Genomic DNA, 21,064 nt, shown 5'->3' with positions numbered 1-21,064 from the left:
ATAACATTAAAAAAATAAAATTACATTAAATTATTAAGTGTTTTATTTATTTTAAATGTATATGTATTAGTTTTAATTTTGTTTTAAAATTTTTATTTAATATTTGTAAAATTATATGTATTTTAAAATTATTTTTACATTATTATTAATACATTTAAAAAAACGATATTTTTAATTCCGATATTTTTGTACTACGATATTATTTTTTCGATATTTTTGTACTTACCTTTATGAAGATATGATTCCGATATTTTTGATGTCGATATTTTTGTGCCGATATTTTTGTAATTCGATATTCTGTCTGTCGATATTATGTCAGACATTCCTCGCTGACTCTATACATTTCAAACCTGGGTCCCTAGCTCGATCTGTTATTGGGTCTAGAGCGGCATCTCGCTGAGGCCCAACAAGGGTGAAACTGCTCTGATGCCCTTAATGAAGAAAGAAGATCAATGAGACTAAAAGAACGCAAATGGTGACAACATCCTTCCTCACCCCACTTAACCCTACTAAGACAATCGAGGAAGGCCTACAATAAAAGCATTATTAAATCTAAAAAAATACTTTTTCAAGAAAGAATTAGACAGTGCAGTTAATAGACCCAGGAAACTCTTTGATCTCCTTAAAGAACAATCCAACAAATCTGCTAAACTAGCACCAGCCATCAACATTAACAGCCTAAATAGTGAGGATTTCTCGACCTTCTTTACAGATAAAGCTGATCCGTTGGAAACGGAGTTAAAAAAAGCAGCCGAAGACACTGAAAATTCGGCGGACGAAGAACTGACTCAACAAGAAGTAAGGAAACCGAAAAACAATGCCAGATGGTCAGAGTTTAAAGCGGTCAACGAAGTAGACATATCAAAGATCATGTCGTCCACTAAACCCAACAACCACTATAATGATCCATTACCTGCAAAATGCTGGCCCTCCCTAAACCATCTTTAAATCCCACTGTGGACTAACATCATAAATGCCTCACTGTCGCAAGTCCTAATTCCAACATGCTTTAAAACAGGACAAGTCATCCCGTTACTGAAAAAACCCACAGAGAACCCCTCTGTGCCAAACAATTTCAGACCTGTAACTAACGCCCCCATGTTAGCCAAAGTCCTGGAAAAATGTGTCCAACAACAATTGAGTCGACACATGTCGGATTTCAACCTGCTAAATGTTTGCCAATCAGGTTTCTGTCCAAACCACAGCACAGAAACTGCAATCTTACACATTGTAGTTGACGCACTACTCGCTCGTGACCATAACAAAACCTGCCTATTAATATTGCTGGACCTTTCATCTGCGTTCGAAACAGTGAACCACGAAAAAATTATAGACCGGATGAAGAACAGAATGGGCCTAGATGGTACAGTCCTTAACTGGTTCAGCTCCTTTCTTAAGAACAAATCACAAAAATTCATGGTCAACCAAACCCTTCTGGCCCAACAAATAATACAATTGGAGTTCCTCAGGGATCTACGCTCTCACCAGCGATTTTTAACCTTTACATGGAACCACTAACAGAAATACTACAAAAGGCAAACATAGCTTTCCACATGTATGCAGATGACACCCAGCTGTACATCAAGGTGGCATCAACAGAAGAAATTAAGACCATGAACCAGGCACTATCAAGAACCCTCCAATGGCTAACCAAGAATCATCTGAAACTAAACCCACAGAAAACAGAATTCTTACTAATCACACCACATAAAAGCAATCAAAACCTAACAGAATGGACCAAACTTATCACTGCTCTAAACTGTAGCCCAAGTCACTGGGAATTACCCTAGATAAAAACCTGAATATGCTAGCACATATTAATGCAATGGCAAAAAACGCCAGGTTCCACCTGAGCTACTTGCAAAAACTTAAACCTTTCCTGAGCAAACCAGATCTTAAAACAGCAGTACAAGCACTGGTCATTTCAAGGATCGAATATGGGTGCACGACCCTGGCTGGTCTCCCGAAGATCGCAACTGCTCCATTGAAAGCTTGTCTTAATGCAGCCACAAGACTGATAGCAGGTTCAAAAAGATTCGACCACATCTCACCTCACCTGAAAATGCTAAACTGGTTGCCATTAGAAGCAAGAATTCAATTCAAATTGGCATGTATCACGCACAATGCAATTCACCACAAAACTCCAGGTTACCTGGCCCAGAAACTGACACCATCAGGAGGTAACAGACCTTCCAGGAGCAAATCAGACTTTCTTTTGAAACCGGCACGCTTCTGCAAGAAAAAGACATATGACCGAGCATTCTCAGGAGCAGCACCGAGAATCTGGAATGCACTCCCACCAAACATCAGAAGAATTACATCCATTGCAACTGTCAAAAAGGAAGCAAAATCGTATTATATGAGCACATTTCTTCCATAAGGACCTCAGGGGAGGCCTGCTGTCCTTAAACTGCCAAAGTTATTACTGAATGTATATATATCTATATAATACACCAAAGTACTTTCTTTATGACGGATGAAACAATATTTTATTAGCTATGTCACTCCACACTGGATCATGAACAAAGATGTCCATGTATTTTAACTGTGCCTGACAACTGTATTATTGAATGTATATATGTCTTTATGCTAAACTGAAGTATGAAGCATTAGCAACTGATGAAACTCTACAGTAAAGCGCTCTGACACCCTACGCTGGGTCTTGTTTGCGCTATAGAAAACACTAAATAAATAAAATAAACAAATAAAAGACTAAGTAGGGCACAAAGCTTTGCTCAGAAGCCCATGGCTGGTGCAATCGAAGGGGCCTGAATATCAAGGGTGTGTCATCAGGATCAATCCACCACCAGACACTACCTGTCTCTTTGTCTCACTCTTACCAGTTCCTGCTTTCTCTCTTTGCCACAGTTTTCCATTGTTTTCTTCTCCCTTCTGTGTTTTTCTCTCTCTTACTTTGTATCGAAGTCTGAAGGGGAAATCTAAGTGCCGGTCCCAAAAATGAGTACTGGTTGGCCCCACCTGCAACCACTAGCAAAAAGTAAGCTCTGAGATGGTCTAGAAGTTCATGATAGGCCGTTCCAATTGGAGCAGTGCCAAGGCTGAATGGCGTATTCCAGGTCCATATCTGTAATGGCGTAGACAAGTTATAACGACACTGGCACCAGGTTTGACAGCTGTATGGAGACCGTTAAACTCTGGATGGACAGAAATTGTCTAAAGCTCAACTCTGCCAAGACGGAAGTCCTACTGTTTGGAGCTCATACCTCCTTCTGGACCCCTACTGTTGGGCCCCCTACCATCTCCACTAAAGAAGGTTCATAACCTGGGGGTCTTGATGGACGATAGACGGTATTTTTCAGTCCTTATTAATTTAGTGACCTCTTCTGATTATTTTTTACGTGGAGGACCATTAAAAAGATTCAACCTTTTATTCCCATTCATCTCCCAAAAACTCTTATGACATCACTTATCATGATAATACTGAACTACTACAATGGACTACTCTTCTCTGCCAACCAATGTGTTATAAACAAATGTCAATCTCTACAAAATGCAGCTGCAGGCTTCTTTTTGAGATTCTAAACATCATTCAGGTTTCAATGTCATAAGACAACTGCAGTGGCTCCCCATTAAAAACAGAATAACTTTCAAAGTACCTTGCATCGCCTACAGAACACCGAATGGACTAGAGCCACTTCTTATTCATTGAGTTTCGTATGGTACACTCCAGGTAGAAGCTTACGCTCAACGGGGCATATCAGCAAGGCGGCGCTATAAAATTATTGCTGCTTTTGCGCCAGTTTTAGGACGAAAAGCAGCGATAATCTTATCGCCTCATCAGCTATCTCGTGAATCCTTGCCTTGGCGCCCTTTCCCGTAACGCCCACGTTTGCATCTCTAATGAGATGCAAAGTGGGCGTTCCATCCCAAAATAACTGGAGAAATGTCGGTCGCTAACAGACATTTCTCTAATTATCAAGGGAATCGCTAACCTGCTTAGCGATTGGAAAAGAAGTGCTAAATGCGCTTAACGCAGGTTTCTTTACACCTGCCGCCGATCTGACTAGTCATGTAATCCAATGGGAGGTGGATTACATGGCTAAGTCCACCCTGCCCTATCATCAAGGTATCGCCTGTCACAGTGCAATTATCGCTGGATTTCTAGCGATAATCGCATGGATTTCTATAGCTTGGGAGATAAGTGTTGCTGATAGCATTTGATACTGTGCTGCACTCAACACTGCTGTCTCGTCTTGCGGACATGGGGGTAAAGGGTCCAGCACTTGCATGGCTGCGCTCCTTTCTGGCCGACAGAAGTTTCCAGCTACACTGCCCACCCTTCAGATCATCCCCTCGGAAGGTGAACCATGGGGTTCCACAGGGCTCTAGTTTGAGCCCGACGTTATTTAACATCTATATGGAACCCCTGGCTCACATTGTAGAGGGCTTCGGGGTGAGCATAGTTAGCTACGCTGACGACACCCAGCTAGTGTTTAAGCTAACTCCTGACCGAAGAGAAGATGCCACCAATTTCTCAGATTGCATGTCTGCAGTAGCGGTCTGGATGAATAACAACTGCCTCCGTCTAAATGGCGAAAAGATTGAACTACTGGTGATCGGGAGAGCAACTTCTGTTTGGTCTCGCTCATGGTGGCCTATCGAATCGGGTAACCTGCCCGCTCCCGAGCCTCCACTTCTCCTGAGCCTTTTTCTCTAACAGCTGCCACTGGATCTCTGAATTGTATCAGCAGTTAGCGCGGGGACACACAGTTCTGTGTAGCCAGGCGCTTTACAAATGATTTATTATTATTATTATTATTATTATTATTATCTCCGCGGTAGAATTCATCATTAGCCTGCGATAATTATCCTCGCGCTAAGAGTGCTGAGCGATAATTATCGCAGGCCCTTGCTGATATGCCCCAACCTCTGCTAAACTTGTGGTGCCTACCAGATTCTAGGGAGGAAAGAGTGTTCTACTGGGAGCCACAAAAGCCTGGAATGCATTCCCACTGCATATCAAGGAGGCCCCAAATGTACTAGTCTTCAGGAAATTGTTAAAGACTAAGGGGCATAATAGCAAGGGCGATATCGCCGCTTTAGCAGGACTTTTTCCCACGAAAGCGGCAATATTTTTATCGCCCTTTTAGCAAGCTGTCGCTAACAGCAGTTAGCGACAGCTTGTAGGTGATAGCCACAGGTTTGGGGCCCGCTTTGCATGTCAGAGATGACAAGCAAAGTGGGCCTACCCAACCTGTTAGCAACTGAAAGCAGTCGCTAACTCAGCTATCGCCTATTAGCAAGGCAGGGGCAGCGATAAAAATACTTGCACTAGGCGCGATTATCGCCAAAACCTAATGCCTGCTCAGACCACTTCTTAACCTGTATATCAAATGCGAGTTGGATATTCAGGTTAAGTCCCTATTAGCGATGATGCCTGAATATCGCTGGATTTCCAGCGATATTCACTCATTGAGCCGCTATCGCCGGATAGTTTATCGCTTTGGAGATTAACATATTTAATAGCACGTTGTCTCTGCAATAATATCTGGCGATAGCCGGCGATAAAAAAAAATATATAATTATCCCTATTTGTTGCTAATATGCCCCTAAGTTATTTAAGTCTCTGTAGCTTTTCTTCTTCCGGGTCCACCAGTTACACTGCTAGCTTTAAAGCCAGCGCCAAGATGCTTCTGGGTATTTGAGCGCTTTAGAAAACTTTATAACATTACAGAGCAATTATCCCAGAGCAATTATCAGTGTCTGATTAAATGAAGCATTTTCTGCCATAAATAATTTGCAGTACCTGGTGTACAGCCCATTATTCAATGGAAGGAGGCAGGCTAAGCAATCCCCTCATTGAGAAATTAATTCTGCAAAAATAATTACAAAATTAAAACTCACATGAATATAAAGTGCTGTTTTTTGCAATGGGACCATGTCTTAAAATGGTCCACCTCACTATATAGGCAATATAGCTTCAACGAGGTGCTCTGTGCGCAGTGTAAAACGTGGTTGTGCAATAAGTGAATATGAGTGAAAAAGACTAACAATGGACAAGAAACATTTTCAAATTGTTTCAACCTTGTTACATAATGTATAAGTGTGTCCCAGCTGGTTATGTATATCTTTGTTTTGACCAAACACAGTCACGTAGTAAAGGCAATTCTATTTCTGGATTTGGGATTGATTATATTTCATTGTGTATCTTTTTCAGGCGCATTGAGGTATTCCACAAGCACTTTTTAGGGTAGGGTGTTAAAATATTGATTACAAAAATATAGCTGACATAAATATAGTTGTAAAAATATCGTTTACAAAAATATCGACTCCCTATACTTAAACAGGTAAGTACATAAATATCGACTCCAAAATATTGTTGTAATTAATATAGATGTAAAAAATATCGACTTTTTAAAATAATTAAAATTAAATTAAATAATAAATAAATATAAGTACTATGAACAAAATACATTACATTACTTTTATTTTTTAACTATTTAAAACAAATTTACTACACTTTTTAATTATAAACTTAATAAATGTGGACATATACATATATTTAACACATTACTTTATATAACAAAAATAATACATACATATAATTAAAATATACAATATATTACTAATTAAAACATTTGATAGCGTAGGAGTAAAAATTACTATTCCCACTCCAGAGGGTGCAACAGTAGGGAAAGCGTTGGATAGCGTAGGGGTAAAAATTACTATTCCCACTCCAGGGGGTGCAACAGTAGGGAAAGCGTTGGATTGCGTAGGGGTAAAAATTACTATTCCCACTCCAGGGGGTGCAACAGTAGGGAAAGCGTTGGATAGCGTAGGGGTAAAAATTACTATTCCCACTCCAGGGGGTGCAACAGTAGGGAAAGCGTTGGATAGCGTAGGGGTAAAAATTACTATTCCCACTCCAGGGGGTGCAACAGTAGGGAAAGTGTTGGATAGCGTAGGGGTAAAAATTACTATTCCCACTCCAGGGGGTGCAACAGTAGGGAAAGCATTGGATAGCGTAGGGGTAAAAATTACTATTCCCACTCCAGGGGGTGCAACAGTAGGGAAAGCGTTGGATAGCGTAGGGGTAAAAATTACTATTCCCACTCCAGGGGGTGCAACAGTAGGGAAAGCGTTGGATAGCGTAGAAGTAAAAATTACTATTCCCACTCCAGAGGGTGCAACAGTAGGGAAAGCGTTGGATAGCGTAGGAGTAAAAATTACTATTCCCACTCCAGGGGGTGCAACAGTAGGGAAAGCGTTGGATAGCGTAGGGGTAAAAATTACTAAATGTATTTAATCATTTATAAAATAACAATTATTATTATGTTTTTTTTTAATCATTAATTAAATAATTATTCAATTAAATTGTAATTAATTTACTACATTTTCACTAAAAAAATCCTGTACACACACCTAAAATTAATTAAAAAATTAACATAATTAATTACATAATTATTAATCAATTAACTAATTGAAATTAATTAACTATTATTTATTACAGTATTTATATTCATTTAAAACATTAATTAATCTATTATTTCATTATATTTAAATTACTTTCCACCCTACTCCCCTATAAACCCACAACCCGCTACGGAACTATTAATACTAAATTCTACATAAAATACATTATTAACTAATAAAATACTACTAAAAATACTACTTTATCTACAAATACTCATTAAAAACACTACATTACTTATAATTATTTAAAAAACGATATTATTGTAAACTATGTTTTTGTAAACGATATTTATTACAACTATATTAATGTTAACGATATTACTTACCTGTTTGTCGATATTCTGGTCAGACTATATTTTTGTCATCGATATTTCTTCCTGTAGATATTTTTGCAGCGATATTTAGGTAAGTCGATATTTTTGCGACGATATTCCCGTTCTGTACCCTTTTTAGCATTGTTTACCTATGAGGGATTGCTTTGAGAGCCGTTCTTTAACCCGTTGGCTGCTGCCGCGATGTCGCTGCAGTGCGGCCGCTTTAAAAAACAGGCGGGCCGCGTCGGCCATTGACCGACGGCAGCACCAGCGAGGTAGTGCTGCGGCCGATGGCCGACGGCAGCATGGAAGCAGTTAAGTATTGTAGCCTGAATTAATTAAACTAAGTTGTTTTATGTACTGTCACTAGTCTAGGAACACAGTGGCGCCCCATTGGTTACTCCATAGCATTGCTCATCTCATCACATTTTTTTTTGTTGCAGATTTATATAGCGCAAACTCGATCCGAAGGTTTTGGGGCGCTCTGCATGAGCATCATTTAATTTACACGAGGACACATTTATTTTTTATTTTTATTTTTTTTAGGCATGGGGAGATCTAGGGGCATATTATCAAGAAAAGGGGTTAAGAAATTATCGCTTCTTTAGCGGCAGGAAAATGCTGCTAAAGCAGAGACAATGGGCTTGATAATATATCCTTATGAATTCCCATAGAAGCCCAGGTTCTGGTGATGACATGGGCTTCTATTTGAATTCTCAAGGACATATTAACAAGTCCATTATTGCCGCTTTTGTAGCAGTTTCCTGCCTTTAAAGCGGCGATAATTTTTACTCCGTCCTTGATAATATGCCCCTAAGTGATTTGCCCAGAATCCCAGGATGTGGACGCGACCCCAAAGCTCGAACCTTGGTTTCCCAGCTCCAAATAAGTCAGTCTAGAAGAGACCACAGCATCCTATCCCCACAGGCATCAGTAGCAGGAAAAGAGAAGCGACCAGTGAATTATTTTATACCATCTTTGGAACACGTATTTTTATCAGCCAGTTCAGAAGGACACGTGACCAGATTCATCAACTCAAACACAGACCTCTATCTTTACCCAAAAAAATGTGTATCATTGGAAAAATGGCACAGATATAGGAGGTGAAGAGGATTACCAAATTCACTACTAGTAAGGGACAAGACGCATGTACCCCATGCCGCTCCCGTCTCCACGCCACCGCCCCGCCAACAGCACAGAAATTTAAAGCTAGTCTCTGCTGATTCAATCCGAGGACACATTTTGTAAATTGTACCAGCAGCAGGAGACAACTGGTTTATCTGTGCTCCCCACCCAGGTGCAGTAATCTTTAAATCAAACAACATTTTCACCGATGTTACTGGCCTAATATGCTGAGAAAGGCACCACCTGCAGACATATTCCGTAAATAATCTTCGGGCAAATGCCTCAACATGCCCCCTTGTGTAGTCTTCGACGGCTCGACGCTCATGACGAGCTGGGCTCGTCATGAAGCACACTGCTCGTGCGCTGATGACGAGCCAGCTCGTCATGTAACATGCGGTTTCGCATTTCTCAGCGTACGAGCGGAAAAACCGCTGCACGCATGGGGTTAAATGATATACGATTTGGACAGTAAGAGCTACCATAAAGTGCTTACACATGCACTATATGTCATTGTATTTGCGCCCAAAGCCTCCTGCTAATGCCTGACAGATGCCCCCCTCAAGGTAACTTAATAAAGTATGTCACACCCAGACACCCATCTCCACGACCACCACCACCATTCTCCTACCATCTTGGATGCATTTCTGAGTTGTAAAAATGTGCTGTGTTTGAAAGGAGGAGACAACGCTGCGCCATCTTTTTCGCCTCGTGCTCCGCTTTCTGTAAGGAACGTGACCGGACGAGAGTAATGCAAGTTAGGCAACTCCCAGCACCCGGGAAGGATCGGATCCGTGGAGTGCTGAGTGGTTGCTGGCTGCGCGCCGGCCGCGGAGACGGCCCCTGGAGTGCGGGCCCCCCGCACCGCAGGGGCTGCGGGGGCCTGTGTTACACCCCTGGGATTGAGGACTTCCTGTACGACAATAGGGATGAACCACAAATGCATCTCTTGGGACAGCGGATGTCAGGCGCCCTCCTCAGGCAGGGCCATTCTCTGCTCCTGCAACTTGGGCTCTGGCCCGGTGAGAATGCTTACCTTCTACCCAGCAAAAGGAACGAATGATGGCCCGAAGGCTGAACAATGCAAACATTCACCCCCAGTCACAAACATATGGGTTTAATCCATTGTTCTTTTGCTCACCTCACCACCCCAAGTTGAACTCAGCCAACCCCAATATATCTAGGTCCAGATCTCTGTAGTGGGGTGAATGTATGACATTGTTCTGCATTCTGTCCATCAATTGTTGTTTTTACATTGGACACTCAGAGTGGGATGAGTATGCCCAGACGTGAGTCCCGTACTCTCCACACCACTACATTCAAGCTACCCTGGCTGATGAGGGGTGAAACCCTGACACCGCTCCTTGGATGCTTCTTTCCAGTCCAGGGAGGACCTGGCTTGGCGGTTCGGGCTGGACTGTTCCCATTGCGCACAGGGTCAAGACTGATGTGTATATGGATAGGTTCAAACTGGAAAGGCATTATGAGCAAAAAAACGATGGATTTAGGCCCAGATCTCTGTACTGGGGTGAATGTATGGCATTGTTCTGCATTCTGTCCATCAACTGTTGTTTTGCATTTGTCACCCCGAGTGGGATGGGTATGCTCAGACGTGAGTCCCATGCTCTCCACACCACTGGAGTCAATCTTTCCTGGCTGAAGAGGGGTGAAACCCCGAAACTGGTCCTAGGATGCTTGATTCCGGTCCAGGGAAGACATGGCTTGGCAGTTCAGGCTGGTCTGTTCCCATGAGGCACAGGGTTAAGGCTGATTTGAATATGGCCATGTCTGAACTGGGGTTGTGTGGAGTGCAAAAAACGATGGATTTAGGCCCAGATCTCTGTACTGGGTTGAATGTATGACATTGTTCTGCATTCTGTCCATCAACTGTGGTTTTTAGGTCGAGCCTAGACGAAAGCAAAGTGAAGCTTTGCTGTCTAGGGCTCGACAACTTATGTAATCACTTTTGGGGGAATGTGGACAGCAGACTGTCACGAGCTTCTCCTGCCGGAGATTAGACCTCGTGGGCGCACACGCCCAGCCGGCGCCATGCACATCCCCTGCCTGGTGCGCGCTGTTCAATGACTGAAAGTGAAACTGGCTGCAGTGCCTCGCATCTCGGGCTCAGGGCAACAGCAGGGCATGGGCGGAGTCCCTCTCTGGGGACTCGGACGCGGTTGGAGCCTCTCGGGACTCAGGGCAACAGCAGGGCATGGGCGTAGTCCCGCTCGGGGGACTCGATGTTCGTTGAGGCCTCACGGGCCTCATGGCACAAAAAGTCTCGGCCTGGAGGGGAGGGGCGGGCAGGGCACTGGCAATGTGCCCCGACGCCCCTCCTCTCTATTCGGGAATCACCGTGTCGGCTGGCGCTCGGCGGCGGCTCGGTCTCTCCTTCTCCAGCGGGGGCTCCCTCTTCTGCACGGGGCCCCCGCCATGGCTGGCACAGCATCGCCGGTCTCCCTCACGACTTGGGAGACCAGAGGACAACAGGCAAAGCTTCTGCAAGGCAGTGGGAGCGGACACACCTCTTCCCGGCCCCGCCCACAACCAGGCGGCGGGCCGGACATCTGCTACCCGTGTTTTTCTCCGGGCAGCGGCGGTGATTGTTCTCAGCTGCCTGTATAATGAGCTGTGTGCGACTGCCAATCATCTCCCACGGCCCCGGCTTGTTCACTTTCGGGACCGCAAAGAGGACTGCACTTTTTGTTAATGCCACAGAACAATATCAAGCCACTCACAATGATGTGTAGTGGCAACTGATCGAGAGCTCAGCAACCATTGCAGATACTTTCATAATGACAACATTTTTTGATCTGTGTCGCAAATTCACTTTAATTGACTAGGTTATCAATAGCTGCCTTAGTGATTATGATCAATGGGGACAATTGTAGAACACAAATAAGTTTACCAGTATACTTTTGTATTCATCTTATTAGTTCAATATTTTGATCACACCACCACAGCACGTTGGTATACTTTTTTTTTAGCTTAAATTGAACTTGTCAGTTTGGGTCTTGGCGATGTATGTAGTTACACGCAGTCGTCCAACATAAAAAGATCTGTTGTTTTTTACAAACTGAAGGGGGAAAAAATGTGTCCGATCAGCATTTATAGAAAAATGCGCGTATAGATGAAACATTCCATTTCCGTGTGCTGGAGATAGGGGCGCGTGGATTGTTGTGTGTTGCCATTGTGTGCACTCTGGATGTCCTAGGGAAAGAGCATGTGTGTTTTAAGTTCAGAACATCATAACTCCAAGAACTGAGCTCGAGGGAGACACCGGACTGTATCCAGCAGGATTTAATTATCGTTCATAATGCACTTTTGGAAGTAGAATGGACTTTTTTTACGGAAATTCTGAAAGAGTCGTACTCAAATTTGTGCAAATTCTTCCTTGCGTGTAATTTCTCGAAGGGCTCGGGCATCCATTGCCGAGTCAAGCCTTTGCGCCACAGGAAAGCCTTCGACCAGGCAGCCGCTTGGTTTTAGAGAGAGGTCATCTTTTTAGACTTCGAAGGATTCCGTAGTCCGTACCCGTGAATTGCAGGGTATGTTATTGAAACTGTGTGTTTGAATATTTGCCCCAATCTGTAGTTTTCCTTTCTATAACCCAGTTCTACGTTGTTTATTCTCTTTGAAAATCTTATACAAAACTATACCTTCCCATATTGAGTACATGTTGAGTAGGTCTTTTCTCCTGTCATTTGAAGAAATGTTTTCTTTTTTTAATGCTTTTGTTCACACACATTGAACTTTCTTCTCTGTTAAGTGCGTTTTTTTTGTTTATTCCAAATTGTAAAGTCTTGCATGGTGTTTTGTTGTTTCACGGTTTCATTTGCAAGGTCAAGTCAGATAATTTTTGTTTACACGTCTTTCTGTCTTGTACAGGAATATAAAGAAACTACATTGATCTGTTTACTTTTACCCTGAAAGTATATTTTATAATGTAGACATTAAACAAGAGGCATTTTATGAGTTTATTTTGGACGTGTGTGTTACATTTTTGTTCCAAACTATTTTTTTTCAATTACAATGCGCTAATACATTGTTAAACATATCGCAGGTTATTCCCTTTTGCACGTTTGGAAGAGTATAATGAGACTAACAAAGAAGCGGGGAGAAACGCATTGTGAAACCCCAGCTCAAAGGCTCCCCGTTTCTCTTTAAAGGTGCACAGAATGGGAGTCTGTGATTTCACTCTTCACACCCTTCCTTCGTCAGCGGAAGCCTTAAGAGGCACCCCGATTAGTGTGCGCCGATTCGGGGATTTGTTTTGCCATTCAGTGTTTTGTGGCCAGCAGGAAGTGAATGCTGACGGAGATTACATGACTGTCGGGCTTTTTGTAAGCTTTGCGTTGAAAGAGGTCCTCGGTTGCAGGATAGTTGGTTGCGCAGTAGGGTTCTGTACTTCAGCTTTGAGTTAGATGGCGTAAAAATAGGAAGCAGGGAGTAATGTAAATATTGTAAGTGATGAAGTGAAGGAATAAAAGACTGCACTGGGGTGTGTTGAATTTGAGAACATGGCCTGGGTTAGGTAATTTGTTATTTTGGGTGCGGTTTAAGCGTGTGTTTTAATTAGAAGGCCTTCACGCTGCTTCCTTCGATGTATGTGCACACTTGAGTTTTATTCACACGTAATCCTGCAAACAAGCAACACAAGCATTCAAAAAATACTGTTTGCATGTGTTGTATGCACAAATCTTTGTTATATGAGAGCCAAACCTACTGGCAATGCCAATTCTGGGAAAAAATGCAAAGTAAAACACATTGTTATGTACTACGACATAGCTAGAACTATCAAAATGCGAAACCTATTGCATTGCAAATGCTTGTTGCATTTGTCACCCCGAGTGGGATGGGTATGCTCAGACGTGAGTCCCAGGCTCTCCACACCACTGGAGTCAAGCTATCCAGGCTGATGACGGCTGATAGCCAGAAACCGGTCCTTGGATGCTTGATTCGGGCCTAGGATAGACATGGCTTGGTAGTTCAGGCTGGACTGTTCCCATGAGGCACAGGGTCAAGGCTGATTTGCATATGGCCATGTCTGAACTGGAAAGGAACGGCATGAGGAGCAAAATAACAATAGATCTAGGCCCTGATCGCTGTACTGGGGTGATTATTTGACATTGTGCAGTAATCTGTCCATCCATTTTTTCTTGCACACAGGGTCAGCACCACCAGCAGTGGGAATGGTATTGTGTTGCTGCTATGTTAGCTCGTCCTCTTGCACACAGGGTCAGCACCACCAGCAGTGGGAATGGTATTGTGTTGCTGCTATGTTAGCTCGTCCTCTTGCACACAGGGTCAGCACCACCAGCAGTGGGAATGGTATTGTGTTGCTGCTATGTTAGCTCGTCCACTTGCACACAGGGTCAGCACCACCAGCAGTGGGAATGGTATTGTGTTGCTGCTATGTTAGCTCGTCCACTTGCACACAGGGTCAGCACCACCAGCAGTGGGAATGGTATTGTGTTGCTGCTATGTTAGCTCGTCCTCTTGCACACAGGGTCAGCACCACCAGCAGTGGGAATGGTAATGTGTTGCTGCTATGTTAGCTCGTCCACTTGCACACAGGGTCAGCACCACCAGCAGTGGGAATGGTATTGTGTTGCTGCTATGTTAGCTCGTCCACTTGCACACAGGGTCAGCACCACCAGCAGTGGGAATGGTATTGTGTTGCTGCTATGTTAGCTCGTCCTCTTGCACACAGGGTCAGCACCACCAGCAGTGAGAATGGTATTGTGTTGCTGCTATGTTAGCTAATCCGCTTGCACACAGGGTCGGCACCACCAGCAGTGGGAATGGTATTGTGTTGCTGCTATGTTAGCTCGTCCTCTTGCACACGGGGTCAGCACCACCAGCAGTGGGAATGGTAATGTGTTGCTGCTATGTTAGCTCGTCCACTTGCACACAGGGTCAGCACCACCAGCAGTGGGAATGGTAATGTGTTGCTGCTATGTTAGCTCGTCCACTTGCACACAGTGTCAGCACCACCAGCAGTGAGAATGGTATTGTGTTGCTGCTATGTTAGCTAATCCGCTTGCACACAGGGTCGGCACCACCAGCAGTGGGAATGGTATTGTGTTGCTGCTATGTTAGCTCGTCCTCTTGCACACATGGTCAGCACCACCAGCAGTGGGAATGGTATTGTGTTGCTGCTATGTTAGCTCGTCCACTTGCACACAGGATCAGCACCACCAGCAGTGGGAATGGTATTGTGTTGCTGCTATGTTAGCTCGTCCACTTGCACACAGGATCAGCACCACCAGCAGTGGGAATGGTATGGTGTTGCTGCTATGTTAGCTCGTCCACTTGCACACAGGGTCAGCACCACCAGCAGCAGGTGGAATGGTTTTACGTTGCTGCTATGTCTGTGTACAGGGTCCGCACCACCAGCAGCAGGTGGAATGGTTTTACGTTGCTGCTACATCAGGGCACAGGGTCAGCACCACCAACAGCAGGTGGAATGGTTTTACGTTGCTGCTCTGTCAGTGCTAGGGGTCAGCACCACCAGCAGCAGGTGGAATGGTTTTACGTTGCTGCTACATCAGTGCACAGGGTCAGCACCACCAGCAGCAGGTGGAATGGGTTTACATTGCTGCTACGTCAGTGCACATGGTCAGCACCACCAGCAGCAGGTGGAATGGTTTTAAGTTGCTGCTATGTCAGTGCACAGGGTCAGCACCACCAGCAGCAGGTGGAATGGTTTTAAGTTGCTGCTCTGTCAGTGCACAGGGTCAGCACCTCCAGCAGCAGGTGGAATGGTTTTACGTTGCTGCTCTGTCAGTGCACAGGGTCAGCACCACCAGCAGCAGGTGGAATGGTTTTACGTTGGTGCTATGTCAGTGCACAGGGTCAGCACCACCAGCAGCAGGTGGAATGGTTTTACGTTGCTGCTACGTCAGTGCACAGGGTCAGCACCACCAGCAGCAGGTGGAATGGTTTTACATTGCTGCTATGTCAGTGTACAGGGTCAGCACCACCAGCAGCAGGTGGGATGGTTTTATGTTGCAGCTACGTCAGTGCACAGGGTCAGCACCACCAGCAGCAGGTGGAATGGTTTTACGTTGCTGCTATGTCAGTGCACAGGGTCAGCACCACCAGCAGCAGGTGGAATGGTTTTAAGTTGCTGCTCTGTCAGTGCACAGGGTCAGCACCACCAGCAGCAGGTGGAATGGTTTTACGTTGCTGCTATATCAGTGCACAGGGTCAGCACCACAGCAGCAGGTGGATTGGTTTTACGTTGCTGCTATGTCAGTGCACAGGGTCAGCACCACCAGCAGCAGGTGGAATGGTTTTAAGTTGCTGCTCTGTCAGTGCACAGGGTCAGCACCACCAGCAGCAGGTGGAATGGTTGTACGTTGCTGCTATATCAGTGCACAGGGTCAGCACCACCAGCAGCAGGTGGATTGGTTTTACATTGCTGCTACGTCAGTGCACAGGGTCAGCACCACCAGCAGCAGGTGGAATGGTTTTACGTTGCTGCTATGTCAGTGCACAGGGTCAGCACCACCAGCAGCAGGTGGAATGGTTTTAAGTTGCTGCTCTGTCAGTGCACAGGGTCAGCACCACCAGCAGCAGGTGGAATGGTTTTACGTTGCTGCTATATCAGTGCACAGGGTCAGCACCACCAGCAGCAGGTGGATTGGTTTTACGTTGCTGCTACGTCAGTGCACAGGGTCAGCACCACCAGCAGCAGGTGGAATGGTTTTACGTTGCTGCTATGTCAGTGCACAGGGTCAGCACCACCAGCAGCAGGAATCGTTATTGTGGTTTGGTGTAGAGTGTCATGCACTGGGTGAGCAGCAGCGGAACGGTGTGCTGACTGCTCAGGGAAGTTGCAAGGCACTATTAGGGCAATCAAAAGTGGGGCACTCAATTCAATTCAAATAAACTTTATTTGGTTTCATGTCGGAAAACCATAAAAGTTACAAGGTTACAGGTACATAAAAACAGTAATACATTAAAACATGATTATAAAAATTAGACCCTATACACAATTTATGGGGAAAACACAATATCAAACCTCCCCAATTGATCAAAACCTTAAAGTGCAATGTGGTCGTAAAACATAACCTCCCATTTCATTAACTATATGGAGGATGCTAGGCCAGATAGATCCTACACACATCATCCGTTTTTAAACCTCCATACATGCCCTGGATTTTACAGTAGCATTTAAGAACCCCACTACAAAATAAATACAGTCCTCTTTCAGCAATTGAAGATACAATAGTGCAGGACGGGCCTGAATAAAATTCATTCTTTTTAGATACGTTTGAGGGGCTTCATAAAACTAATTGAAACATAAAGTGCAGCTGGTTCTGTGGAGACTGTCCGTCGCAGCCACGGGGAGCTCGCACTTGGCCGCAACTGCATCCCTCAGGCCTGGCGAGCAAGAGGTGAAAAAGGTTCATCCGAAACCTAGTTAACCGCATCGCTGCGGCGCATTTTCCCGCTGTGCGCTGGATAAACCAGTAGCCCGCGGTTCATGACGAGCTCAACTCATCATGAGCGTACGAGAGGTGTACCTCATGACGAGCTGAGCTCGTCATCAGCGTGGAAGGGGTTAATAAGAACCTCTTGTGTATCGATAGAAACCCCATTAGATAAGGTTCCGTTATCAGAATTATTTTGAGCATTAAACATGTACAAACACTGTGTTTCAGCAACTCCTGCACCTTCCTGTCCAATTTCCTTGAGGTTAAGAAGGCTACACTAATTCATTCCACATCCTTCTTAACAATGGATTCAGGGTTACAGAATAGATCAGCGGTGCCCTAGCCCTTCCAGGCTGGTTTTAATGTAGTTAAGCCAGGAAATTCGAGATGCATTATCGAGAGACATACACTCTCTTAAAATTAAATGGTTAAGAGTTAGCTCTTTGTTTAACCAGCACCTCAACCAAAACACGAGAGGGGGCAGCGCAAGGACCCACAATTCCTCATGGACCACTAGGTCAGATATTCAGCGCGAAACACACAACAGGGGCTTCAGAAAGTCATTCTCAGCCACCTGGAGAGAATCCATAGCAATGTACCCCCAGAAAATTGCTGCATTCACCCGGACCAAGTCTCCCTTTTTCCTCAAGATTAATGGACCCCATTTTAATTGATCATCAAAAAGAACCCCTAAATAAGAAAAAACTTTAGTGCGGGGGATTTTAGCAGGGCCAACACTGAATTGAAATGTTTTTTGGGTCGTTGCCCCACTTGCATTATGTAAGATTTTGAATTATTTATTGCCAGATCCCGGTCCATCATAAAACTGGAGAACGCTGTTAATAGAGATTGCAAACCTGTCACAGTCCTGGATATAAGGACGGCATCGTCCGCATAAAGCAAGACGGGGATGCCACGCCACCCTACACACAGGTAATTAACCCCAGTGGCTCTTAGTTCAGTTTCCAGATCATTAATGTAAAGATTAAACAAAAATGAAGCCAGGATGCACCCTTGCCGTACTCTCCTCTTTGTCTCAAGGTCCCTAGTGACCCGAAGGTCCTGCGAAAACCTAATGTTACCCTTAGTGGACTTATGCAAATCCTCTAAAAAATGAACAATACTGTTATCCGCGCCCACTGCCCTCATGGACTGCCACAATTTAGCCCTGTTGACACAGTCAAATGCGGAGGACAAGTCCATGAAGGCAAGGTCAACAGTACCGTGGCGGGCAACAGTATACTTGCTCAGTAACATAGATAAATGGAGACACTGATCAACAGCAGAGCGCCCCGACCGAAATCCAAACTGGACATCCGACAGGATCTGGTGCCCATGTGGATAGTCTCTGCAAGAGAATCCGTCCAACAACCTTAACCACTGAGTCAAGGAGGGAGATTGGCCTGGAACAGTGGGTGCTATTCCTGTCACCCTTCTTAAAAACAGGGACTGTGGTGGAAGAGGCCCAAGACTGAGGACAGCCTTTCATTGTAGCAGCGTTAAACACAGTCCACTCCAGTACCGGAGCCCAGAGCAAAGGGTTGGACTTACACAGGTCCGGAGGAATACCATCTGGGGGATGTATGACATTACAACGCATGCTTTTACCACGCATGCCTTTACATCGCAGGTTTTATAACGCATGCTGTTACAACGCATAGTGTTGAGGGGTGCTGGATAGTGAATACTTTAATATACTATTCCAACTCCAGTCCCCGTGGATAGTAGGGAAGGTGTTGGAGAGTAAATGAAATCGATTCCCTATCCTAGAGCACCCCCCAGCGCAATGCATTGTAATGGCATGCGTTGTAAAAGTTGCGTTGTAAAGGATGTTTCCCCCATCTGGGCCCAGGGCTTTGTTTTTGGATAGCCCTGCAATGCCTACAACCTCACCCTTTTCAAAGTGGGACCCTCAAGATACAGGTCCTGGCACAGGGGCGTGCGCTGGATACTCTGCCAGGCGGTAGCCTTGTCCCGATGGGTGGCATTGTCCTGGCACAGCAGCAGAGAGAGCCCACACTCTGGGCACTCCCCACTCACTGCAATGAATGGGCATCTGTTGGCTGATTTACAGCCCATAGAATATCACTGCTGCAAATGCCAAGTTTAATATAGAATAATTACATAGCATGTGAGGAAAACATTAGCCAACTTAAAGCTGTGACGCTCATAAAGATGTAATAATGCAGGGAGTTTTCACTCCGCTGAAAGTGACCCAGGCGTTTCACTAATGATGCCTTTGGAAAGCATGCCTAGGTGTGGCCAAGAAGCACATCTATTATCCCTCACTTTGAGACCCACCCAAGGGCCTTTAAAAGCCATCTGAGACTCTGGCCAGAGAGCACCGGTCGCCCACTCCGGCAGCATCACCATGAAGGCCGCAGGAAGCCTCCTCTTCGTGGTCCTCGCCCTCTGGACAGCGGAGGTGCTCTCAGCACACGGTACGGTGACAACTCTTTATTCTTTTTCTTATCAAGGGAGACTTTTAGGAGTTTGCATGCATGCATGTGCTATTCCTGCAGCGCCAACCCCATACAATGCAGCAAAGTAATGTACAGGGTCCAAAAGAAGCCTTATTAGAGGGGTGGCCGCGGGGAGTGGGCGGGTATTACATTGTGATGCAGTGCACTTTAAAGAGGTGCGTTCTCATCTCTCCCCAAAGTCACAGCATCTATAACAAGAGTTAGGAGACTAAAGTGCATCAACTAGACTGTGTCATGAGGTGGATAAATATGCTTGAACGATACTTAATCAAGGACTTGAAACTCTCACCCATGAATGGTACATGCTTCATCACAGGGTGCCCCTACACCCTGAGCACAGCACTGAACCCTCACCCACCAATAGACCATGCTTCATCACAGGGTGCCCCTACACCCTGGGCCCAGCACTGAACCCTCACCCACCAGTAGAGAATGCTTCATCAGAGGGTGCCCCTACACCCTGGGCACAGCACTGAACCCTCACCCACCAGTAGAGCATGCTTCATCAGAGGGTTCCCCTACACCTGGGCACAGCACTGAACCCTCACCCACCAGTAGAGCATGCTTCATCACAGGGTGCCCCTACACCCTGGGCACAGCACTGAACCCTCACCTACCAGTAGAGCATGCTTCATCAGAGGGTGCCCCTACACCTGGACACAGCACTGAATCCTCACCCACCAGTAGAGCATGCTTCATCACAGGGTGCCCCTACACCCTGGGCACAGCACTGAACCCTCACCTACCAGTAGAGCATGCTTCATCAGAGGGTGCCCCTACACCTGGACACAGCACTGAATCCTCACCCACCAGTAGAGCATGCTTCATCGCAGGGTGCCCCTACACCTGGGCACAGCACTGAACCCTTACCCACCAGTAGAGCATGCTTCATCACAGGGTGCCCCTACACCTGGGCGCAGCACTGAATCCTCACCCACCAGTAGAGCATGCTTCATCAGAGGGTGCCCCTACACCCTGGATGCAGCACTGAACCCTCACCCACCAGTAGAGCATGCTTCATCACAGGGTGCTTCTACACCCTGGGCACAGCACTGAACCCTCACTCACCAGTAGAGCATGCTTCATCAGAGGGTGCCCCTACACCCTGGATGCTGCACTGAACCCTCACCCACCAGTAGAGCACGCTTCATCACAGGGTGCCCCTACACCCTGGGCACAGCACTGAACCCTCACCCACCAGTAGAGCATGCTTCATCACAGGGTGCCCCTACACCCTGGGCACAGCACTGAACCCTCACCCACCAGT

At 45.4% G+C, this 21,064-nt stretch overlaps 1 protein-coding gene across 1 annotated transcript in view; it reads left to right on the top strand.

The window, feature by feature from the left end:
* Positions 1-19,603: 19,603 nt before the first annotated feature.
* The window catches only part of LOC147693247 (uncharacterized), a 49,768-nt gene continuing 48,307 nt past the window's right edge, over positions 19,604-21,064 (top strand). Inside the window, exon 1 of the mRNA XM_086933644.1 lies at positions 19,604-19,755. Coding sequence (XP_086789770.1) covers positions 19,686-19,755 — 70 coding nt within the window. The 5' untranslated portion in view covers positions 19,604-19,685. The remainder of the gene's footprint in view (positions 19,756-21,064) is intronic.

Source organism: Lissotriton vulgaris, chromosome 8, assembly GCF_964263255.1.
Source record: "Lissotriton vulgaris chromosome 8, aLisVul1.2, whole genome shotgun sequence".
NCBI lineage: Eukaryota > Metazoa > Chordata > Amphibia > Caudata > Salamandridae > Lissotriton > Lissotriton vulgaris.
This window is presented reverse-complemented; position numbering and strand designations above follow the sequence as displayed.